The sequence below is a fragment of the Bubalus bubalis genome, chromosome 8 (assembly GCF_019923935.1).
Source record: "Bubalus bubalis isolate 160015118507 breed Murrah chromosome 8, NDDB_SH_1, whole genome shotgun sequence".
NCBI lineage: Eukaryota > Metazoa > Chordata > Mammalia > Artiodactyla > Bovidae > Bubalus > Bubalus bubalis.
In genome coordinates this window covers 71,621,041-71,644,337 of record NC_059164.1, presented here as the reverse complement: position 1 = coordinate 71,644,337, position 23,297 = coordinate 71,621,041, and the positions used below count along the sequence as shown (strand labels likewise).

General features: G+C 39.7%; 1 protein-coding gene and 1 pseudogene across 9 annotated transcripts in view; one reads left to right on the top strand and one right to left on the bottom strand.

Moving 5' to 3' along the window:
• ADAM22 (ADAM metallopeptidase domain 22) overlaps positions 1-7,612 on the bottom strand; it is a 236,852-nt gene extending 229,240 nt beyond the window's left edge. For 4 of the 9 annotated variants that reach the window (XM_006055250.4, XM_044946748.2, XM_006055251.4 and 1 more), the window contains exons 1-2: positions 7,126-7,611; positions 6,502-6,662 (exon numbers count right to left, since the gene is read on the bottom strand). In XM_006055250.4, the coding sequence (XP_006055312.1) occupies positions 6,502-6,662; positions 7,126-7,216 (252 nt within the window). In that variant the 5' untranslated portion in view covers positions 7,217-7,611. Of the gene's footprint in view, positions 1-6,501; positions 6,663-7,125 lie in introns of all 9 variants that reach the window. The other 5 variants (XM_044946746.2, XM_044946747.2, XM_006055252.4 and 2 more) reach the window with 3 other exon arrangements.
• A 5,105-nt stretch (positions 7,613-12,717) lies between these two features.
• On the top strand, positions 12,718-13,219 carry LOC102412139 (annotated as a pseudogene).
• Positions 13,220-23,297: the final 10,078 nt, after the last annotated feature.

The window sequence follows — 23,297 nt, the reverse complement described above, 5'->3', positions numbered from 1 at the left end:
AATATTAATTCTTATTTTTCAACTCTTTGCCTCAGTATTTGCTTTCTAATGCTTTTATTACCTAAATGAACATATCCAGCTAGATGTTCACAGAAGCTATCATTTCAGTTATTATTGATTATGTAACTCTTTGAGCTTGAATGCTTTGACATTTGGGACTCTGGAGCTATTTGTTCTATGAAGACACAAAAGATATTTTATATCTTTTCATTTGAAAAAGTACACACAAATATGGATTTCTATTGAGCATTTCATGTTTCTGCTTTATAAAGCTTAGACCACAAAAGAGCATATATAATTTTAGTATTGACAATTGGATACTGAAATCTTTGATTTACAAAGAAAGATTAAATCAATGTGCACATCCAGTTTGAAAACAAAACACACATCCTTTGAGAGGTGTTGTTTACCTTTTAAATGTTAAATATCTTTATATATTCCATTCTCATTCTCAAGGTAGTAGAAATCAATCATTTCTACGATTTTATGCAAGTTTCTTCACTGCTATACAACTTTTTAAAGATATTTTCAAGTGCTGCAAGAAATATATAGTTCCAGGGGAACGGATGTAAGAAATCATTGACCCCAACACCACCGAATGATATCCAAAGAAATGTTGATGACCTCCTGAACAAAGGCCAGTTTAGCATAGCACTTCAGCACCCAGGCAGCACAGTGGAACTGAAGAGACTGCGTTCAAAAACCCTCTCAGCTATCTACCAGCTTTGTAATTTTGCAGTCACATGATTCTTGTGAGGATGCAAAGAGTGGTATAGGTCACAAGTACTCAGAAAACTGTTTGGCACATAAAAAGTAGCCACATACGTTACCGTTTATTAAATATTATTAAATATTTTAGTGTATTCTGTAACATGACAACACTGTATAAGTATTTATCTCTTCCTGATTTCTCTTTCCTTCCTCCTTCTCGCCATTCATCTCAAGGTGTCTTCCTTTTCTTGCGTCCTCCCCCACTCTTTAATAATATCCTTTTTCCCTTTGGGGTTTATCTATAATCCCTAATGGTGGATGTGGCAATATCTGGACCCCATTGGAGTTAAAGAGTACTACTAACCGTATGTGACAAGAAAGCAGGCCTTCCTCCATGTACTTTTAGAAGAGGCTTTCATCATTAAAAATGACAGAACACTTGGCATTCATTAAAATAAGAGAAAGCAAATAAAACTTTAGGACAATTTTTATCATCCTATAAGCTCTTAGAGTTGGTCACAGTTTTCCATGTGTAGCTATAAAGAAGTGATGAAAGACAACATTCTTTTGTGCACGGTAAAACCATTGGGCAGAATTTCAAAGATTCCCAAAAGAAATAAATACAAATTGGGATCTCATAGACTGAAAACAAGATGTAAGAATATTCCTACAATTTTAAATTTTATTTTCTTTTAAGTATGTAATTATAAGAGAAGGTTGGTAGGAAAATAAAAATGTGCTGGGGAATGTCTCCTTCCTGTTTATCACAGTGGAACAAATTTTTGACTGGTTGCACAGTTTTATCAATACTGAGCTATTTAGGTTTAACAAATGCACATTAAGGAAAAAAAAAGATGTTTGTCCTATACTCACAAAATATTTCTAATTCCTAGGAGCCCTTTTTCTCCAGGAAAGCAGTACTGCAGACAATGCACGGTCACGCTGAAGCAGTGTTCCCAAGTGAAACAACCCAATTTTTGGTGCAGCTCATGCATGCTTAGGCATATAGATAATTATGTTCATAAAAACAGTGCACAGCTATCTCTTGCCATCCTGTGTCCATCTTGCATTTCCCCATTCATTACTGATTATTAAAACTACAATAAATGGTAGGTCTATGTTCTCGACACTTGACTACTTGAGAGGCTTACAAACCATTTCCAGGGAATGAGATAGAAAACAAGTAGCCTGTCTATTCACTGACAAAGACTTCTGATAAAAAGAAATTCTGCTACTTGTAGCAAAAGCAATTACTGGCTGCCAAACAAATTATTGAAAATGTATGGGGTGACCACACAGCAAAACAAACCTATCTACCACACAGCAAATAACCTATCTTTGATGCCGCGCTAAATCTATCATGCTTGGCTTGCAAAAAAAAAAAAAAAGAATAACCACGAAGGTGCTTGCTCTTTATAATAGCAATTACGTGACCATCGGTTTCAAACCAATAGCAGGACTCCATAAGTGATACCTTGCCTATATGGGTGTTCTGTTAAAATATGTTTTATCCTATTATCCGCAACATACAATTTTTTCAGCACAAGTAATTTCGAGTCAGATGAAAGGAAGACTGCATACTTTGAATATTCCAGTTTTGCGTGCTCTTTTACAGAACTGAAATTACTTCAGTTCAGGAAGACAATCTTGAGGAGAGCAAGGTTACCCACGATCAAATACAATTCTTTTGACTACCATTTCTAGAACTTCATGGCACAATAAGCTTTCAGTATGGGTCAGTCATCTGATTCAGGATGAAAATAAAAGTATACATTCAAGTAACTGGCCGTACAGATATGGACTTATACCAACAGAATTAATTATTTCACACCTATCAAATTGCCAGTATTTCCACAGAACTAAAATAAATTTTCCAAAAATATAAAATGTGCAGTTCCATTTTGGGATGAAAATTGAAGTAAGGACACAGTCAAAATAAAATTGGGTGTTTTATACCATCATAGTTCTTGTGAGCTTTCTCAAACATTAAGTAAAACATTGCTGGTTTCCTTACTCTAGATCAATGACTCTATCTTAGTAGGTAAGAAGCGATTCTTCAGTTAGGTTAGATGACCTAATAAGATTTCTTTAATCTTTATAATCATTAAGATTCCATTTAGTTATGTAAACTTGAGTAATTTGTAACTTACTTCTGGGAAAGTGTTAAATTCTGGTAATTAGGGCACCATTTTGCATTAAAGTGATGTCATAAAATTTCTAAATAGTACTCAAGCAGCCTAAGGGAGTTAATGTTATTTAACAAAACTCATTATAGTGCTTGTAGAACATGCAGAACTGTTCTAAGTGCTATATAAATATTAACTCATTTATACTAAGTAGCTAAGTATGCTTAGTAACTAAGTTCTTATGAAGCTTAATGAGTATGTGAATTGGCATTGAACAATGAATTAAAGTGAACAACCACATTCACTCAGCCTTTGAAATTAACATTATTCATTTCTAACAATTAGGGTTATACCATAACAACATGATGGTATAGGTAAGTCTAGTAGGTTACCTATACGTAGGTCGGTAACTCTACTTACTGAAATCCTTGAACTGCCTTCAGGAGAAGCCCAAATTCCTCAGCAAGTCATGAAAGTGCTGCAGCATCTATTTTCTGGTTTGTTTCTTCTGTCCCTTAAATCTTAACTATTTGCAGTCAAAAATTCGTCTGATTTCACATGTCCATGTACCTGCTGACCCTTCATTTGATATGACCACCCCTTCCCTATAATTTGGTCAGTTCTTACCAACCCTCAAAACACAGTTCAGATAGTGCCTCCCCTTGAGAACCCACGCTGACTGCTCAGCTAGGTTAAGCACTGTCTTCTCTGCTTCCACATCTCTCTGTGATCACCTCCAGAATCACACACAAGGACACAGTGTAACTACCTATCTATTCATTCATCTTCCTACTTGTCTGTAAACTCCTTAAAGGCTAGAACTGAGTCTTTTACCTCTAAATCCCCAGGGTCTTACCAAAAAAAAAAAAAAAAAAAATGGTATACAGCATGAAAAGTATATAAATGTCTTTTAAATAAACAAATCAGTATATACCTTTGTGAGCTGATAGAAAGCATCCTAATTTTATTATTAGAAAGGAAATTGCTAAACATATTTATGAGTATAAATTACATCCATTTAATCACCAAAGAAATAACAAGGTCTATATATAATTAACTTATGTTTTTGGATTCAATGAACAGTTCTCAATGAAATAAGAAATGACACATTACAGGACCACTCCTTAGTTTCCTAACTGGAGGAAGTGTTGGCATATGGCAACTAAGTCTTTACAACTCCGCCAGATTCAGCCCTACTAGTCAGTGATCACTTACTGTAGCTGAGAAACATAATAAACTGCTGTAGCTACCTAGATGACCCAGCACCCAACCAAATGCACTATTTGTACCTCACCAGGTGCCAGCATGGAGATAACTGCTTGTCATAATTATTTTGATAACAAGACAGTATCTTCACTCTCATTTCTGACTTGAATGAATAAACTACTCATGCTTTTGTTTAAGCTGCTGCTGCTGCTGCTGCTAAGTCACTTCAGTTCCGACTCTGTGCAACCCCATAGACGGCAGCCCACCAGGCTCCTCCGTCCATGGGATTTTCCAGGCAAGAGTACTGGAGTGGGGTGCCATTGCCTTCTCCAGTTGTTTAAGCTAAATCCTATCAATTCATTCACACCTCTCCAAAAGTGAGGGCATTTGGTGGTCATGGTCATTCTTCTCAAATGTGAGGTTTATCCTTGTAGGACGTAGAAGCTGCATAGGCCCCAAGTACCTTCTGCCCCAAGTGGAGAGATCTATGAACCAAAAAAAAAAAACCCCACTAAAGTGGTATTCCAGAAACGGGGAGAAAAAGGAGGACTGGCCTGTTGTCCAAGAATAGCAGTCTTTCAGCGACACAGAGAAGGGCAGAGGTACCTAAAGACATCACTAGCACGAGGCAGAGGCTCTAGGAGTCTCCAGGTTCAATCCTGCAGTTTTCTTTTTCTCCATCTCTACTTTCTTCCTCTCTGATTTGTTTTAAAGCACTGTGATTTGTTTTAAAGCAATGTCTATATCAGCAAAAAGTTGGCTTGTGGAAGACTCTACTGGATGAGAGACCCCATATCTTCAATGAATAAATTGTATGGAAAAAAGGAAGAAAAAGGATGAGGGAAACCATGCATTAAAGAGGTTTTAAAAAAACTAATTGCAGTTTATAAACATTATCTGGATCCTGGTTCAAACAAACTTATATATAATATTTATGTCTATTTTATATATTTATATATAATACATTGACATATTTAATATATATTAGCTATGATAATATCATGATTACATTATCCAAAAAATCCTTGTCTTTTAGAGGTGCATAGTTAAATTTTTTATGAAATGTTTCAAAATAATACAGAAAGGAAAAGAAAATAGGATGTATATAAAATAAGATTGGCTATGAGTTGCTAATTGCTGAAGCTCAGAGTTCATTATAATAGTCGGTCTACTTTTGTGTGTGTGTGTTTGAAATTTTTTGTAATAAAAGTTGCAAATGAGTGTGAGAATATTCCTCTACAGAAGTAATTCTAACAGAGTCTGATGCTTCTTCAGTTTTATTATGGAAACAAATCATAATGGAAAAGGTATTTACCAAACATTAATTCAAATGATGGGATCCTTCACTAAAACTTGACATATTAAATTTTCTATTATAATAATCTAGTTTGTGGATATTACTATAGCACTTTAAATTAATTTCTATCATGTTAAGATTTTAACAAAATTAAGTACTTGGCTACAAATAAGGAGCATTTTTCTATTTTTACATATTTTACATATAGTAAATTACTATGATTATCACATCAAGACACATCTTAAAATGTTAAGAATATATTTAAACATGTAAAAATATTCAGCCTACTTTAATGAAGTGTGCAAAATTTTCAACTATATGAACATGTTCTGTCTTAATATGTACTTACAGGTGGATGAACTGGTTGCCAGGTTGATACATGCAAATTAAAAAAAATGCTTACAGTGCCCCAAAATATTTACTTAGATTAAACAGTAAGTTCAAAAATGAATTTTCAAGCATATCTGTAAATGTGTGATATTGACCTAAATATGGTAAACGGTAGTTAGATTTTTATTTTAAAACATACTTTATAAATGCCCCCAAAGCCACACTGCCCTAATTACACCAAGAGGACTGCTACCAATAAAGAAAGGGAGAAGGGGGTGTCTTCTTTGTAAGGTGGAGGCGAATGGGTCCATCTACAATGTCCACAAATTGAGTAAGTTGAGAACCTTGTAGTGCAGCTTAATTTTAAGGTTTAAGTTTAGATAGGGATGTCTACGTTTGTTTTTCCAATTTTCCCACAGTGCCAAGCTTGGCTTAAATCACACAAAGCCTTCTCTTTGAGAATTAAAACAACAACAACCAAAACAACAATAATGATGATGTAAATCCTGCTCAAAAATTATATCCCTTCTTGCCTACACATGGCTTTTGCTTGGCAGCGGTGAGAGGATCTCCGCCCCTTAACTCAGGTTGCCGCACACATGGAGGCATCCCGCACAAACACTTCTTGAGCAAAGCCCCTGGCCTGTGACTCTTTGGGGGTTTTGTCCGCCTTTCTCTTCTTTCTTTTGCACAGGGAGCGCCATATATGACTCGCAAGAGAATTCCGCTGCTTTCACCCAAGACACTGCATCTCCAGGGCAACCGAGCAAACGCAGGGTCGGAGTGGGCCGGGCCGCGCGTAGGACCACCCCCCTGGACCGCGCCTCTCACCTGCCCGCTGCTGGGGTCGCCCCGCACCCGCGTGTCCAGCGCGTCGTGCCCAGTTTCGTCTTCTCCACCCGAGCTGTAGATGAGCCGGAGTGGCACGATGCTCTGGCGCTCCAGGAAGCGGTTTTCGTTCCTCCTCTCCAGCTCGGTCAACGAGGCGTCTCCTTCGGGCAGGAAAGAGGGGAAGGAAGAATCAGGCAGAAAAAGAGAAAATAATGACCCTGACGGACACTCGTCCATCCTGCGGTCCGATGGTTCCCCAGGGAAGATCCCACCTCCCCTCCCTCCCAGACCCCATCTGGGAAGGACGCAGAGATACGAGACGCAAAGCCTTGGACCAGCTCATCTGAGAGCATCCAAGATCGGGGCCCAAAAGCAGAGCCCCCCTCTCCCATCCTCCGCATTCCTCTTCTACTTCCGAAGAAAAACAAGCATTTGACCTAAAGCTTCTAACGCATCCGCGCGCCCCCACAATATATTTTTTGCTTCACTTCTCACCACCCTTCTAAATAAAAAAATCTCCCCGCTAACTCGGGAAATGGGGATGCTCCTTTATCATGCGCTTGAGGACTGCAAAGATGCCCGGAAAATGGTACGTCCCAGAGCCACAGAGGGCGGCGAACTTACCTGCCGGGCCGCAGCGCGCCGGGGGACAGGTCCCCAGGGTGCAGAGCAGCAAAAAGGGCACGGACACAGCCGTCGCTGCCGCCGCCTGCATGGTGCTGCCGTCCGCCCGCCTAGCCCGAGATGCTCAGCTCCTCATGCCCAGGCAGCCGCGTCCGGATCCCGCGCCCCGCGCCCCGCGCCCGGGGCTAGCCTGGGCCACCCACTCCCAGCCCCGACCCGAGCTGTGGCGACCCAGGCGCTGCAGCCTCCACCGCGGCGCTGCCTCAGTGCTGCATTGTGCTCCGCGGGCGCTTCCGCTGGTGGGGGGAGCGAGCGAGTGCTGCATTGGGCGGTTGGCTGTAGCTAAGTGGTTTCTAGCGCCTCCCACCTCATCCCCTGGCAGAGGCTCCGGCGGGCGACGAGCGCTCGGCGGGGAGCGAGCGCCTGCTGCAATCGCCCCCCGCACTGGAGCAGGGGCGCGCGCACGAGAGTCAGCTGGGAAATGTAGTTCTCTCTCCACGTCCTGCTGTCTCCACGACGGCGCGGACTGTGGCGACCTCGTGACCACGGAGTCATCTACAGCCTGGAGATGGGAGGGAGGAAAAGGGCAAGAGAAAGAAAGGTCATCCCTGGCAAGGCCTCCTGGGACCGAAGATGCCCTAGATGCGCCACTGCGGGAGCCAGGATTCAGCCACTGCGTCCCCAAAGAACTGCAATGATGTTTCCTTCAGATGTAGTTGTTAAATTATGATCAGGCGATCATACCCTCAAGATTACATGGTAACGTAACTATTCAACAAAAATCGATTGAGGACCCACTGTGTGCACGTCGGTCGACTTAAGAGCAAGGGACACAATGGTGAAGGACAGGGCTATACGAGGTACCAGCTATTGAGTTAATACCATTTTGTACAATACTGGGATGTTTTCCTCTTTGCCTGGAAGAATTTTTTTTACTCCCTGCCTCTATTGAGGTGGTTTCAGATTCCTTCACCATCGTGGAGTTTTGAAAATACACGCCAATGTGCCAGTGTCCCAGATCAAGTGTGGTATCCAGAATTAAATACAACTTAGACAAGGTTTCACAAACAGAGAGAGATTCTTTTCTCTGTTGTCCTAAATTCTTGCCTAAGAGAACAATCCATCATATTTTGGTAACTGTATCTCACCAAACTTATTGTTGCTTTGAAAAATTTCCCCCAAATCTTCAACTAATGAGACCCTTAAGAATTCTATATATGACATGCAATTGAAGCCTGAATTGGGCTACAAGATTTCAATAGTGCACTCTAGACCTTGATGCAGAAGATTTCACAATACAGTAAAATAAAATTAGAACCCAAGGCCTAGAGAAGCCCTTAACCTTCATTTCCTACATCATGAACCCAAATTCTTACCCCAGTTCTCTCAGTTGGGAGAAATAATTTTACAGTTTTACTGTGCTGAAAATAAATTTACAGCACAGTAACTCCTGTGCTGCTGTAAATATACCCCCTAACTTTTAAATTTAAATCTCTTGTTATAAGCAATGCCCTGTGTATGTGTTGTGAGCATTTCTTTAAGGCAGATTATACTAGAACAAGAAATTGCTTGGTTTACCGGGTTTGGCCATTTTTTTTAGTGTAATAGATGCATACCTTTAAACAATTCCATCTCCCTGGCACAGAACGGACACCATGAGAGGCGAGGTAAGTGAGAAAATTCCTCTGGTACTAAGCTATAGTTTCCCAAGGTGTATTTTGGAGACAGAGGAGTGGGAATAAACTTGTCTTAATAGCAATTTAAAACACAGCATCCCATCCTTTAGGGACAGAATATCTCCTTTGACTCTATTTGAAGGCAGTGCATATGTATATATATGGGATTTTTGCTGTCTTCATTTTATTTCCTTCCCACCTAGTTATTTAATTAATAACCAATTAATCTAGTTAATTAACACATTTATCACCTCACATATTTATCTTTTTTTTGATGAGAATATTTAAATTTTATTCTTAGCAAATCTCAATTATGGCTTCAGCAATATGTGAACCGTGAACTTCCTGATGTTCAAGCTGGTTTTAGAAAAGGCAGAGGAACCAGAGATCAAATTGCCAACATCCGCTGGATCATAGAAAAAGCAAGAGAGTTCCAGAAAAACATCTATTTCTGCTTTATTGACTATGCCAAAGCCTTTGACTGTGTGGATCACAATAAACTGTGGAAAATTCTGAAAGAGATGGGAATACCAGACCACCTGATCTGCCTCTTGAGAAATTTGTATGCAGGTCAGGAAGCAACAGTTAGAACTGGACATGGAACAACAGACTGGTTCCAAATAGGAAAAGGAGTTCGTCAAGGCTGTATATTGTCACCCTGTTTATTTAACTTCTATGCAGAGTACATCATGAGAAATGCTGGACTAGAAGAAACACAAACTGGAATCAAGATTGCGGGGAGAAATATCAATAACCTCAGATATGCAGATGACACCACCCTTATGGCAGAAAGAGAAGAGGAACTAAAAAGTCTCTTGATGAAAGTGAAAGTGGAGAGTGAAAAAGTTGGCTTAAAGCTCAACATTCAGAAAACGAAGATGGCATCCGGTCCCATCACTTCATGGGAAATAGATGGGGAAACAGTGGAAACAGTGCCAGACTTTATTTTTTGGGGCTCCAAAATCACTGCAGATGGTGACTGCAGCCATGAAATCAAAAGACGCTTACTCCTTGGAAGGAAAGTTATGACCAACCTAGATAGCAAATTGAAAAGCAGAGACATTACTTTGCCAACAAAGGTCCGTCTAGTCAAGACTATGGTTTTTCCTGTGGTCATGTATGGATGTGAGAGTTGGACTGTGAAGAAGGCTGAGCGCCGAAGAATTGATGCTTTTGAACTGTGGTGTTGGAGAAGACTCTTGAGAGTCCCACGGACTGCAAGGAGATCCAACCAGTCCATTCTAAAGGAGATCAGCCCTGGGATTTCTTTGGAAGGAATGATGCTAAAGCTGAAACTCCAGTACTTTGGCCACCTCCTGTGAAGAGTTAACTCATTGGAAAAGACTCTGATGCTGGGAGGGATTGGGGGCAAGAGGAGAAGGGGATGACAGAGGATGAGATGGCTGGATGGCATCACTGACTCGATGCACGTGAGTCTGAGTGAACTCCTGGAGTTGGTGATGGACAGGGAGGCCTGGCGTGCTGCGATTCATGGGGTCGCAAAGAGTCAGACACGACTGAGCGACTGATCTGATCTGATCTGATCAATAGTGGAGAAGGAAATGGCAACCCACTCCAGTAATCTTGCCTGAAAAATTCCATGGACAGAGGAGCCTGGCAGGCTACAGTCCATGGAGTTGCAAAGAGTCTGGCATGACTAAGCAACTATCACTATCAACTATAGTCACTATTTTTACATTTGATTCTTAGATATTATTCATTTTATAGCTGAAAGTTTGCCTGTTTTTACTAACCTCTCTCTATCTCCCCCATTCCCAGTGCTCAGTTCCCAATTTTCTACTCTCTATTTCTATAATTTTGACTTTTTTGGGGTTAAATTCCACATATAAGGGATACCATGCACTATTTGTCTTTCTCTTTCTGACTTATTACACTTATTAAAATATCTGCAAGGTCCATTCACAAGTAGCAGAATTTCTTTCTTTCTTAGGGCTGAATAACATTTCTTCATATATGGAAATGAAAACATGACGATCCAAAACGTATGGGATGCACCAAAAGTCGTTCTAAGAGGGAGGTTGATAGCAATAAAAGCTTACCTCAGGGAACATGAAAAATCTCATTTAAATAACCCAACCTTGCAACTGAAGCAACTAGAGAAAGAAGAACAAACAAAACTCAAAGTTAGTAGAAGGAAAGAAATCATAAAGATCTGAGCAGAATTAAATAAAACAGAGGCCAAAAAATATAGAAAAAAATCAATAAAACTAAAAGCTGGTTCTTTGGAAAGATATACAAAATTGATAAGCCCTTAGCCAGATTTATCAAGAAAAAAAAAAGGGAGAGGGCTCACATCAATACAATCAGAATACAAAGGATCATAAGAGTCTCCCACAAGTAACTATACACGAATAAAATGAGCATTATAGAAGAAATGGACACGTTCTTAGAAAGGTACACTCTCCCAACACTGAATCAGGAAGAAATAGAAACTATGAGCAAACCAATCACCAGTACTGAAATTGAATCAGTAACTTAAAAATTCCCAATAAACAAACATTCAGGACTAACTGGCTTCACAGGCAAATTCTACCAAACATTTAGAGAAGAGTTAATACTTATTATTCTGAAACTGTTCCCAAAAAATGTAGAGAAAGGAATACTTTCAAACTCATTCTATGAGGCACCATCACCCGGACACCAAAGTAAGACAAAAATACCACATAAAAAATTATAGGCCAATATCACTAATTAACATATAGATGCAAAAATTGTCAAAAAATACCAGTAAACTGAGTGCAATAATACATTAAAAGGACCATATACCAAGATCAAGTGGAATTTACCCTAGGGATGCAAAAATTTTTCAATATCTGCAAATCAGTGTGATACACTACACTAACAAATTGAAGAATAAAAACCATATGATCATCTCAATAGATGCAGAAAAAGCTTTTGACAAAATTCAATACAATTTATGATTTTAAAAAAACTCTCCAGAAAGTAGGCATAGAGGAAACCTACCCCAGCATAATAAAGGCCATATATGACAAACCAACAGCTAACATGATAATACTCAAAGGTAAAGAACTGAAAGCATTTCCTCTAAGATCAGGAATAAGACAAGGATACCCACTCTCACTACTTTTATTCAACATAGTTTTGGAAGTCCTAGACACAGAAATAGCCAGAACAATCTTGAGAAAAAAGAACAGAGCTGGAGGAGTCATGCTTTCTGATTTCAGGCGATACTACAAATTACAGTAATTAAGACAGAATGGTACTGGCACAAAAACAGAAATATAGATCAGTGGAACAGGATAGAAAGCCAAGAGATAAACCAATGCACCTATGGTCACCTAATCTATGACAAAGGAGGCAGCAATATACAATGGGAAAAAGACAGTCTAAAATAACTGGTGCTGGGAAAACTGGACAGTTAGATGTAAAAGAATAAAATTAGAATATTCTTTAACACCATATACAAAAATAAATTCAAAATGGATTTTAGACCTATGTAAGACTGAATACTGTAAAACTCCTAGAGGAAAACAGAAAGAACACTGACATAAATCCCAGCAATATATTTTTGGATCTACCTCCTAAAGTAATGAAAATAAAAACAAAAATAAACAAATGGGACCTAATTAAAAGCTTTTTCACAGCAAAGGAAACCATAAACAAAATGAAAAGACAACCTACAGAATGGGGAGAAATAATGCAACAGACAAGGGATTAATCTCCAAAATATACAAACAACTTATACAAGTCAATATTAAAAAAACAAATAACGCAATCCAGAAATGGGCAGGAGATCTAAATAGACCTTTCTTCAAAGAAGACATACAGATGGCCTACAGGCATATGTAGAAATGCTCAAGGTCACTGATTATTAAAGAAATGCAAATCAAAACTACAATGAGGTATAACCTCCCTTCAGTCAGAATGACTAGCAGCAAGAAGACTACAAAGAGGACTGTATTGGAGGAGGATTCCAAATGGGTAGCAGCCGCAGCGGTTCCCCACGGATGGAGCGTAGGCGGTCCGGGTCCACATCCGGGAAAGAGAACCCAGGCGCCTAGAAAGGTCCCAGTCTGGGGAGCGAGATGGAAGCAGCCGCTCTCATTCCTTACAGAAGGCGGTCCAGGTCCCCAAGAAGACATAGATCCACATCTCCTGCCCCTTCTCGACTGAAAGAAAGAAGAGATGATAAGAAGAAAGAAACAAAAGAAACAAAGAGCAAAGAACATCAGATAACTGAGGAAGACTTAGAGGGCAACATAGAGGAAGAAATAGAAATGAAGTTAATGGGATTTGCCTCCTTTGACTCCACAAAAGGAAAAAATGTGGATGGCTCTGTAAATGTCTATTCCATAAATGTGTCGCAGAAGAGAAAGTATAGGCAGTACATGAATTGAAAAGGTGGATTCAACAGACCTTTGGGTTTCATTGCATGAGAACTGAAGTGTTGAAGAATGATTTTTTTTTTTCCTCATCTTGATCAGACAGAGAAGGCAGATGGCAACCCACTCCAGTACTCTTGCCTGGAAACTCCCATGGACAGAGGAGCCTGGTAGGCTGCAGTCCATGGGGTCTCGAAGAGTCAGACAGGACTGAGCGGCTTCACTTTCACTTTTCACTTTCATGCTTTGGAGAAGGAAATGGCAGCCCACTCCAGCGTTCTTGCCTGGAGAATCCCAGGGACAGAGGACCCTGGTAGGCTGCGGTCTATGGGGTCGCACAGAGTCAGACACGACTGAAGCGATTTAGCAGCAGCAGCATCTTGATCAGAACAGTGGATTTTGTATTTAACATGCATCAAAAACAGGCTCACAGTCTTTCCTCCTTGTAAAGTAAGAAAATTTTATTATGACGTGTGTAGTTAGTTCACTTACCCTGCCTCAAAAAAAATAAAAAAAGAAGTTAAATATTACACTTTTTTCCTTTAGGAAATATCATTGGGGCAGTCATCAACCCCATTTTTTTTTCACTTATTCCTAGGGAAACTGTATATGATTTTTTCTTGGATGCTCTTTATGACTTTTTAAAACACGTGAAAGTAATTTGGAAGTAAGTTTCTCAAGTAAAGCAATAATTTCTACTCTTTTGTATTTGATATTTTTATAACTAAAAAAAAAAAGGATCTCTCTACACATTTTCTTTTTTCATACATAGATTTAGATATCATGATTCTTCATAGTTTAAAAATTAGAATATTGAAAAAATACAACTGGATTTTTTTATGTCTTCTGTGTTTTTTGCCCCCCTGCACCAATACCATATTTCCCCAGGTGAAAAGCAATACATTTATTAAATAAAAACACACCTTGGGAGAAACCAGAAGGTAGGGGGAAAAAGCCAAAAATCACCTGTAATCTACCCCCAAAATGTTAATATTTTGGTATACATATTTCCATTTAGGTATGAATTTCCATTTCCTATGGGTATGTATTTCTTGCCCCTAGCCAAAGAGATCAGATGCTACTTTCTTTGCTAATCCTTATTCTCCTGTGTACTGTGAACATCTGTTAAATGCTCTTATAAATTGTTTGGAAACTTAAAAAAAAAAGTCTACAAAGAAAAAATTTTGGAGGAAAATTTAGGAACATTAGGGAACCCTCTTACAGTGTTGGTGATAATATAAATTGATATAACTGCTATGGAAAACACTAGGGAGGTTCCTTAAAAAACTAAAAATTGAACTACCGTATGATCCAGCAGTCCCACTCCTGGCCGTATATTTGAAGAAAGTTCTAATTGGAAGAGATACATGCACCCCAGCATTCACTGCACCACTATTTACGATAGCCAAGACATAGAAGCAACCTAAATGTCTATGAGAAGACGAATGGATAAAGATGTGGTACATGTATACAGTGGAATATCACTCAGCCATAAAAAAGAATGAAATAATACCACTTGCAGCAACATGGATGGACCTAGAGATTTTCATACTAAGTGAAGTAAGTCTTGTGGAATCTAAAAAGTGGCATACATGAACTAATTTACAAAACAGAAATAGAGCCTGTTTTGTAGAAACAGATGTAGAAAACAAACTTACATTTACCACAGGCAAAAGAGGGGAAGGGATAAACTGAGAGGTTGGGATTGACATATACACATTACTATACATAAAACAGATAACTAATAAAGACATATTGTATACGATGAGGAACTCTCCTCAATACTCTGTACTGACAAGAATCTAAAGAGTGAATATATGTATATGTAAAACTGATTCACTTTGCTTTACAGTGGAAACTAAGACAACATTGTAAATCAACTATAATAAAAAATTTTTAAAAAGAAAAGAAGATGTGGTACACACACACTCACACACACAGTGGAATATTAGCCATAAAAAGAATGAAATAATGCCATTTGCAGCAACATGGATGAATCTAGATATTATTAATATCATGCTAAGTGAACTAAGCCAGACAAAGACAAATATGATATTATTTACATATCATTAAAAAGTGATACAAATGATCTTATTAACAAAATAGAAATACACTAACAGACATAGAAACAAACTTATGGTTACCAAAGGGGCTTCTGGAGGGGTGAATAAATTAGGAGTTTGGGATTAACATATACATACTACTTTGTATAAAATAAACAAGATACTGTATAATATAGGGAACTATACTGAATATCTTATAATAAACTATAATAGAAAAGAATCTGAAAGAGAATATACACATATGCAACTATATATATATATATATATTACTGTATAAACTGTTCCAGACAGAACCACAGACTGTCTTTTTGCTTTCACCTTCATGAACAAACTTTTTTCACTAAAAAGACACATGTACACCCGTGGCTGATTCATGTCAATGTATGGCAAAAACCACCACAATATTTTAAAGTAATTAACCTCTAATTAAAATTAATTAATTTTAAAAATTAGAAAAGAGCTGTCCACATTTCACTCCATCATCTCCCACCCTTCCTTACTCCACTTATTCTGGATGCTGCTTCCATCACACCCAAAGAGGTTGCATTAATATCATAATGTGCATAATGTGCTCTAGACAGGCAACTGTGCTGTGCTCTGCTCAGTCTCTTTGCAACCCCATGAACTGTAGCCCTCCAGGCTCCTCTGCTCATGGGATTATCCTGGCAAGAATACTGGAGTGGTTTGCCATTTCCTCCTCCAGGGGACCTCCTTTCCAAAGTAGGGGAAATTTGAGCTGACTCCTGAGGATGGGAGTTGGATAAGTAGAGATGGCAGGAAGGAGGGCTGATGCTGCATTAGCAGTTGTGTGATGGTGAAGGAAAGGCCAAAGGCACTGCAGAGGTGTCAGCAATTTAGCTGCTGAACCAGCTAAATTTGTTTCAACTGCCCCTTGAGTTTTCTATTATTTTTAGTAAAATGCATTTTGAACTCTAGAGAATTCAGTACCACAATGGAGTACTAAAAACAAGAGACTTTAAAATACAGAATTGGCTATTTAGAAGTGTGAGGATAGTGGGCAGTGAGGACCTACAACTTTTCTATGTTGGTGATAACAGTGGAAAAATTGGTCGAATTATTATCTGCTGTGTTTGGGGACTAAGAAAACACAACTATAACAAGGCTATAATTTTAGGAGATATGTTTGGAAAATCCCAGGTTTTTCATGTGTGTTGCTTGTTTCTTATTGAAAATAAAAAGATGGAAAAAGATATATAATCAAAATAAAATTGGTATAGCTTTTGTTAATAGCAAATAAAATAGACCTTAAACCAAAAAAAAAAAAAAAAAAACCAAACCCCTCTAGAAATGGATTTACTTCATTTGGACATATAGCTTAATGCACCAAAGGTAACAATTATAATAATACCAGGGCTTCCCTAATGGCTTGGTCGGTAAAGAGTTTGTCTGCAGTGCAGGAGACCCGGGTTTGATCCCTGGATCAAGAAGATCCCCCGGAGAAGGGAGTGGCAGACCACCCCAGTATCCTTGAGTGGAAAATCCCAGGGACAGAGGAACCTGGTGGGCTGCAGTCCATAAGGTCGCAAAGAGTCAGGCATGACTGACCGACTAACACTTTCACTTTCATAACAATTCTAAACTTGTATTGCTGCTACTTGCCTAAAACAACTTTAGCATTCAAAATGTATAAAGCAAAAAGTAAGGAAGTGATTAGGTGAAAAGTGGAAGGGGAACATTTATGGGTCAGGTTGGCAAAAACTAAACTCAGAGATCAATGTTAACATTAGAGAGACATCCAAACCTCATATGTACATTCCACTTGGGAATATCCACCACCACCTATGAGATATTCTTGCTAAAATTTTGAACTTCAATCGGATCAAGGCTCTAGATCATGGGAAATAACAGAGTACAAAGGAACAAACTAAGACTAACCACAAGAAGGTAATCAGTGAAACTCACAATGTGGAAAAAATACAGGACAAAGGGGCCCAGTGTCTTCAATAAATACATTTAAAGGGGAGAAAAAGGATAACTGCTAGATTAAAATAGGTTTAGGACTTTGTCTTAGGTTCAGTCATGTCTGACTCTTTACAACCCCCTTGGAATTCTCCAGGCCAGAATACTAGAGAGAGTAGCCATTCCCTTCTCCAGGGGATCTTCCCAAACCAGGTATCGAACCCAGGTCTCCCACAATGCAGGCAGATTCTTTATCAGCTGAGCCACCAGGGAGGCCCTGTCTTAGGCTGGTTCCACCCAAAAGTGAGTCTTTCATGTTGGAGTGAGAACCTAGAGATTAAGGAAGTGAAAAGAGAAAGAGTGAGGACAAGCTATGGATGAGGAAATCATTCAATCCCATGGGAGCTTTGGAGAGGCCATATGAAATGCATCTCATAAATACTGTAGGGAAGAAAGAGGGACATATTTATTGGCTCACATTCTCCACTGGTCAAAGTTTGGTCCCAAGGGCATTAATTTGCCCTTCTGGGTTTTGCCCGTGCATGAACAACAAGAAATTTCCTACACTAAAATAGCTCTGAGAACATTAGCTCTTCCAGGCAAACTTGTGCTTTGGTTTTGATGGCTTAGCTCAGGGAGGAGAACTGAGGTCAAAGTCTAAGGTAATGCCTAATAGGAAACCCTCTCACGTTAAGCTGGGATCCCAAAGGGCTCAGAGTAAGGCTGAATAAAGTATTTCCAAAATCTCTCCTTCATCCACAGAGGACTACAGAGAAAATGGCCTTGATACTGAGCTGAGTTGAGAGATGGGAAAAGAAGGGAAATTGTTTTTGTTTTTAATATTTATTAATTTATTTGGCTGTGACAGGTGTGAGCTTCAGCCTGTGAACTCTTAGTTGCAGCATGTGTGATCTAGTTCCCTAGAGCAGGGATCAAACCCCAGCCCTCTGCCTTGGGAACTCAAAGCCTTAGCCACTGGACCACCAGGGAAGTCCTAGAAAATGCGTTCTTAGGTATACAGCACCATGTTATGTGGGCCTTATAGGAATTTTCAGGCAAGGCTGTCTCCAGAAGTCAAGAATTCAGAACATAACATCATCGGTGAAACACTCTTTTGAAAAGAACTTCTTCTGAGTGTAATAGCCAGTGAAGTCTTCAGACATCACTGACTCAAAGGACATAGTTTGAAAAAACTCCAGGAGTTGGTGATGGACAGGGAGGCCTGGCATGCTACAGTCCATGGGGGTGCAAAGAGTCGGACACAACTGAAGAACTGAACTGAACTGAAGTCTTCAGATTCATGTATGAATTTATAGAAGATAGGGGCTAGAAGATTATATTAAATGACATTTTTTGGTAAACAAAACAATCCAGAAAGATACTCTACAAGAAAACTGACTTTGTTTTTTCCAACAAAAAAATGGCACAAAAAATCAGCATGGGAGAAAGGGAACTATTTAAAATTACAAAAGACTTGTTATATATTACATGCTGCCTTGCTTCAGTCATGTTCGACTCTTTGTGACTCTGTGGACTGTAGCCCACCAAGCTCCTCTGTCCATGGGATTCTGCAGGCAAGAATACTGGAGTGGGTTGCCATGCCCTCCTCTAGGGAATCTTCCCAACCCAGGGATTGAACCTGTGTCTCTTACATCTCCTGCATTGGCAGGCGGGTTCTTTACCACTAGCACCACCTGGGAAGCCCTGTTCTGCTGCTGCTAAGTCACTTCAGTCATGTTCGACTCTGTGCGACCCCATAGACGGCAATCCACCAGGCTCCCTCGTCCCTGGGATTCTCCAACACTGTAGTGGGTTGCTATTTCCTTCTCCAATGCATGAAAGTGAAAAGTGAAAGTGAAGTCGCTCAGTCGTGTCCAACCGTCAGTGACCCCATGGACTGCAGCTTTCCAGGCTCATCTGTGCATGGGATTTTCCAGGCAAGAGTACTGGGTGGGGTGCCATTGCCTTCTCTGGGGAAGCCCTGTTAAGTACATATAAACTGAATACAAAGTATTGACCTTACCTGGATTCTAATTAGAACAAAATCAAGGAAATTTGAATGGAAGTTGGATATTAGATGACATTAGGGAATTCTTGCTTAATTTATTAGGTATTATAATGATATTATAGATCTTTTAAAACTTATTTGTTAAAGATAGATGCCAAAGCATTTATGAGTATGAAAAGATATGACACCTGGCATTTTGCTCTAAAACAGTTTAACATATATCAGGAGGGACATAAGTAAAGTGTTTATTCACAAACTGATCCTTGTACACAGAGGGCAAGGAGAGACTAAAGAAAGAGGCAGACCACTCCAGATTGGTAGGTGGCAGGTTTAATAAACAAGGGAAGTTATTTACAAGGGCTTGTCTTTGGTGACCACAGGACAGGCAGATCTCCACATTAGCCTTATAGAATCTTATATTTTATACACAGACCTTAAGTAGGTTCAGTCACATATACTATTCAGATGGTCTCAACAACTCTCTCAAGGCTGCAGCCTTGAAGCAGGAATGGTGGGTAGAATTATACATTCCAAGTTACAGGGTGTAACTGAACAGGACCCTATGGGGCTTTCCCAGGACAGGCCCTTCCCGCATATCCTCTGCTTCAGCTCCTCTCTGAAGTATTGACACCTAGATAACACTATCTAATGCATGTTCTGGGGCTTTCCAGATGGCCCTAGTGGTAAATAACCCACCTGCCAATGCAGGAGACATAATTATGTGAGTTCGATCCCGGGGTAGGGAAGATCCCTTGCAGGAGGACATGGCAACCCAATCCAGTGTTCTTGCCTGAAGAATTCCATGGACAGAGAAGCCTGGTGGGCTTCAGTCCATGGGATCACAGCGTTGGACACTACTGAAGTAACTTAGCCCACACACATGCACACAAACACCTTCCTGAGTTGTTTTTTACAGATGTGGAAACTCCTCACTAAGTGGAGGATGGTAAGTACCTGATAATTATGAGCACATAGCTCCCAGACCTACTGGCACCTAAGGACTGACACCACCATGTTCCTTACCATCAATCAGTGAATCGTGCACAAGTTGATCACATAAGCTTCAGACAACACCCTACACCCACCTGGCCTTTAAAAATGCTTTGCTGAAACCCTTTGGGGATTTCGAATTTTGGGGGGACGTGAGCCATCTGTCTCCTTGCATGGCCCTGCAACAAACCTTCTCTGTTCCAACATGTTGTTTTGCTTGGACTCACTGTGTGCCTGGTGCAGGAACTTGTGCTGACAAGGGGAGAGGGTGAGTAGTCTCCAGGCCAGCAGAACAGGCATTATAAATAAAAATTCTCAGTCCCTTCCCAGACTTTCTAAATCACAAGCTCTGAGGATAGGGCCAACACTCTGTTTTAACAAGTCCTCTAGGTGATTTTAATGTATATTAAAATTAAAAAAAGATTGTCCTAGAGAAACTTTTTTCAAGGATATATATATAACTTCCTTTGTGGCTCAGTGATAAAAAATCCGCCTGTCAATGCAGGAGACGTGAGTTTGATCCCTGGGTTGGGAAGATCCCCTGGAGAAGGAAATGGCAACCCACTCCAGTATTTTTGCCTGGGAAATCCCATGACAGAGACGCCTGGCAGGCTACAGTCCATGGGGTCGAAAAAGTCAGACACGACTTCGAGACTAAACAACAATATATGTATTTATATATTTATATTTTGTTTATAGGTTTATTGACATAAAACTTACATATGATAAAATTGTTTTAAGTGTCCCCTAGGGAAACATTTGCACCAGGAGAGATGTATCTTGGACATTCCCCATTCTTTCCTTTTCTGAGAGCTTTTTAATTGTAGGGCTTCCCTGGTGGCTCAGACAGTAGAGTCTGCCTGCAGTGCGGGAGAACCAGCTTCGATTCGTGGGTTGGAAGATCCCCTGGAGAAGGAAAGGGCAATCTACTCCCACTATTCTATCATGCTAGCTATTATATAGGATATTTTGGGACAGGGAGAAGTGACTTTCTTGTTCTTTAGCTATTGACTGCCAAACCTTTAAGAATGAATGATAGTGGGAATTCCCTGGCAGTCCAGTGTTAGGGCTTTGTGCTTCCACTGCAGAGGGTAAGGATTCTATATCAGGGAACTAAAACCCTGTATGACATGTGGCGTGTCCAAAAAACTCCAAGAAAAAAACAAAAAAAAAGAAGAAAAAAGAGCGAATGACAGAGAAGACTTCAGTAGCTGGCTGAGACTTTGGGGTTGCCTTCCTTAAGGGTCTGATGAATACATTTAATGTAAAATGCCTGCATCTGGGAGAAGGGGATACATGGGTATTAAGCAATTCAAGGGGTGAGCTGGGCAGACTCTATAAATTGACTAACCAAACACACTTTTCTAGAAAATTCTCTTCATGACCACCTCATCACAGACTCTGGGAAACATTAGTTCTGGATTTGCTTTCCCAGCCTCCTTTATACACGAGGGATAGCCATATGAATAGGTCTGATCAATACTACATAAGTGAAAAATGTTTAGAGGGGCTTCCGGGAAAACTCTTTCTTACTTGATAAAAGGAATGTCAGGTATTGGTTGCCTCCTTTCTTTCTTCTTTGAATTTGGATATAATTTCAGCAGTTCTTGCAGCTACGCGGAAAATGCCCTGAGCAAATGCCAGCAATCACTTATCCCGACAATTCTTGAGAGTAACAAAGATTAAAACCTTATGTTTAATTAAGCCTCTGTTAGATTATTCTGTTATTTTCAGAAAAAACTTATATTAACTTATACTACTATTACTAAGTCGCTTCAGTTGTGTCTGACTCTATGTGACCTCATAGACGACAGCCCATCAGGCTCCCCCGTCCCTGGGATTCTCCAGGCAAGAATACTGGAGTGGGTTGCCATTTCCTTCTCCAATGCATGAAAGTGAAAAGTGAAAGTGAAGTTGCTCAGTTGTGTCCGACTCGTAGCGACCCCATGGACTGCAGCCTTCCAGGCTCCTCCATCCATGGGATTTTCCAGGCAAGAGTACTGGAGTGGGATGCCATTGACTTCTCCAATACATCACTGCAAAATGCTGATATTTCCTCTCTCATTTTATGAGAACTAAATATGTAAAATGTCTAATACTTGCCAAGGCAAGCTTCTCTCTCTCATGTCCTTCTGTCCATCATATTTCCTGGGTCAATTTGGATACCTTTGGGGATAAATTATAGTTCAATTATACTTAAAAACATTAAACCAGAGGTCAAAACCATATATAATATTCTAATTAGCAAAGGTATCAGTTTTCTCCAAGGATATTATAATATTTTGCATTTTGTTCTGTAGTTTTGTCATTCCTAATATTTTTGTTGACTTCTTTGATCAGAGAGTTTACTGCTCCAGCAGCTTCCTATAAGGGTTCACAATTGCACTAAGCCTATTTTAATTATTTCTCTCTAGATGCATTAAATTGTACTTGACTGCGCAGACACTCCCTTGCCACTTTTTCTGTAAGTTCACATAGCCTAGCACTTTATGTTATTTATCTTTGCTAGTTTAGCTGCTGCCTAAAAGCAGAGCTAGGAGTTCAAAACAAGATAAAAGGCGGCAGCAGCCCATAGGTGTGTTGAGCAGTGCTCCTTCCCCTAAAATAGCTCCATTTCAGGATCACTCCTTGACCTGAGGGTTGAAAGCTTTTTAACTTTAAAATGTGTTTATAATGTGGCTGGGAGAGACTTCAGAGTTTATTGGTTAAGATTGAGTTGGGAGCTAACACTGATAGAATGGTTATTAACAAAGAGCAGTGAAGGTGTCATTGTTAGGACTGAGACTCAACAATGGGTCTCAAAAATAAAATACTTTATTTTTGAAATAAAGTATTAAAGTTCAACAATTTTTTTTTTTTTTTAAACTGGATTTTCCCTCCCTGACAATTTATAGAAGGTGCTCAACCCGATTCCCTGGTAGCTCAGCTGATAAAGAATCCGCCTGCAACGCGGAAGACCTGAGCTCGATCCCTGGGTTGGAAAGATCCCCTGGAGAAGGGAACGGCTACCCTCTCCAGTATTCTGGCCTGGAGAATTTCATGGGGTCGCAAAGAGTCGGACAAGACTGAGCGACTTTCACTTTCACTTTCAACCTGATCTCTAGGGAGCCTCAGAGTTTGATTCCTGAATAATAATGGATTTCCTACCTCT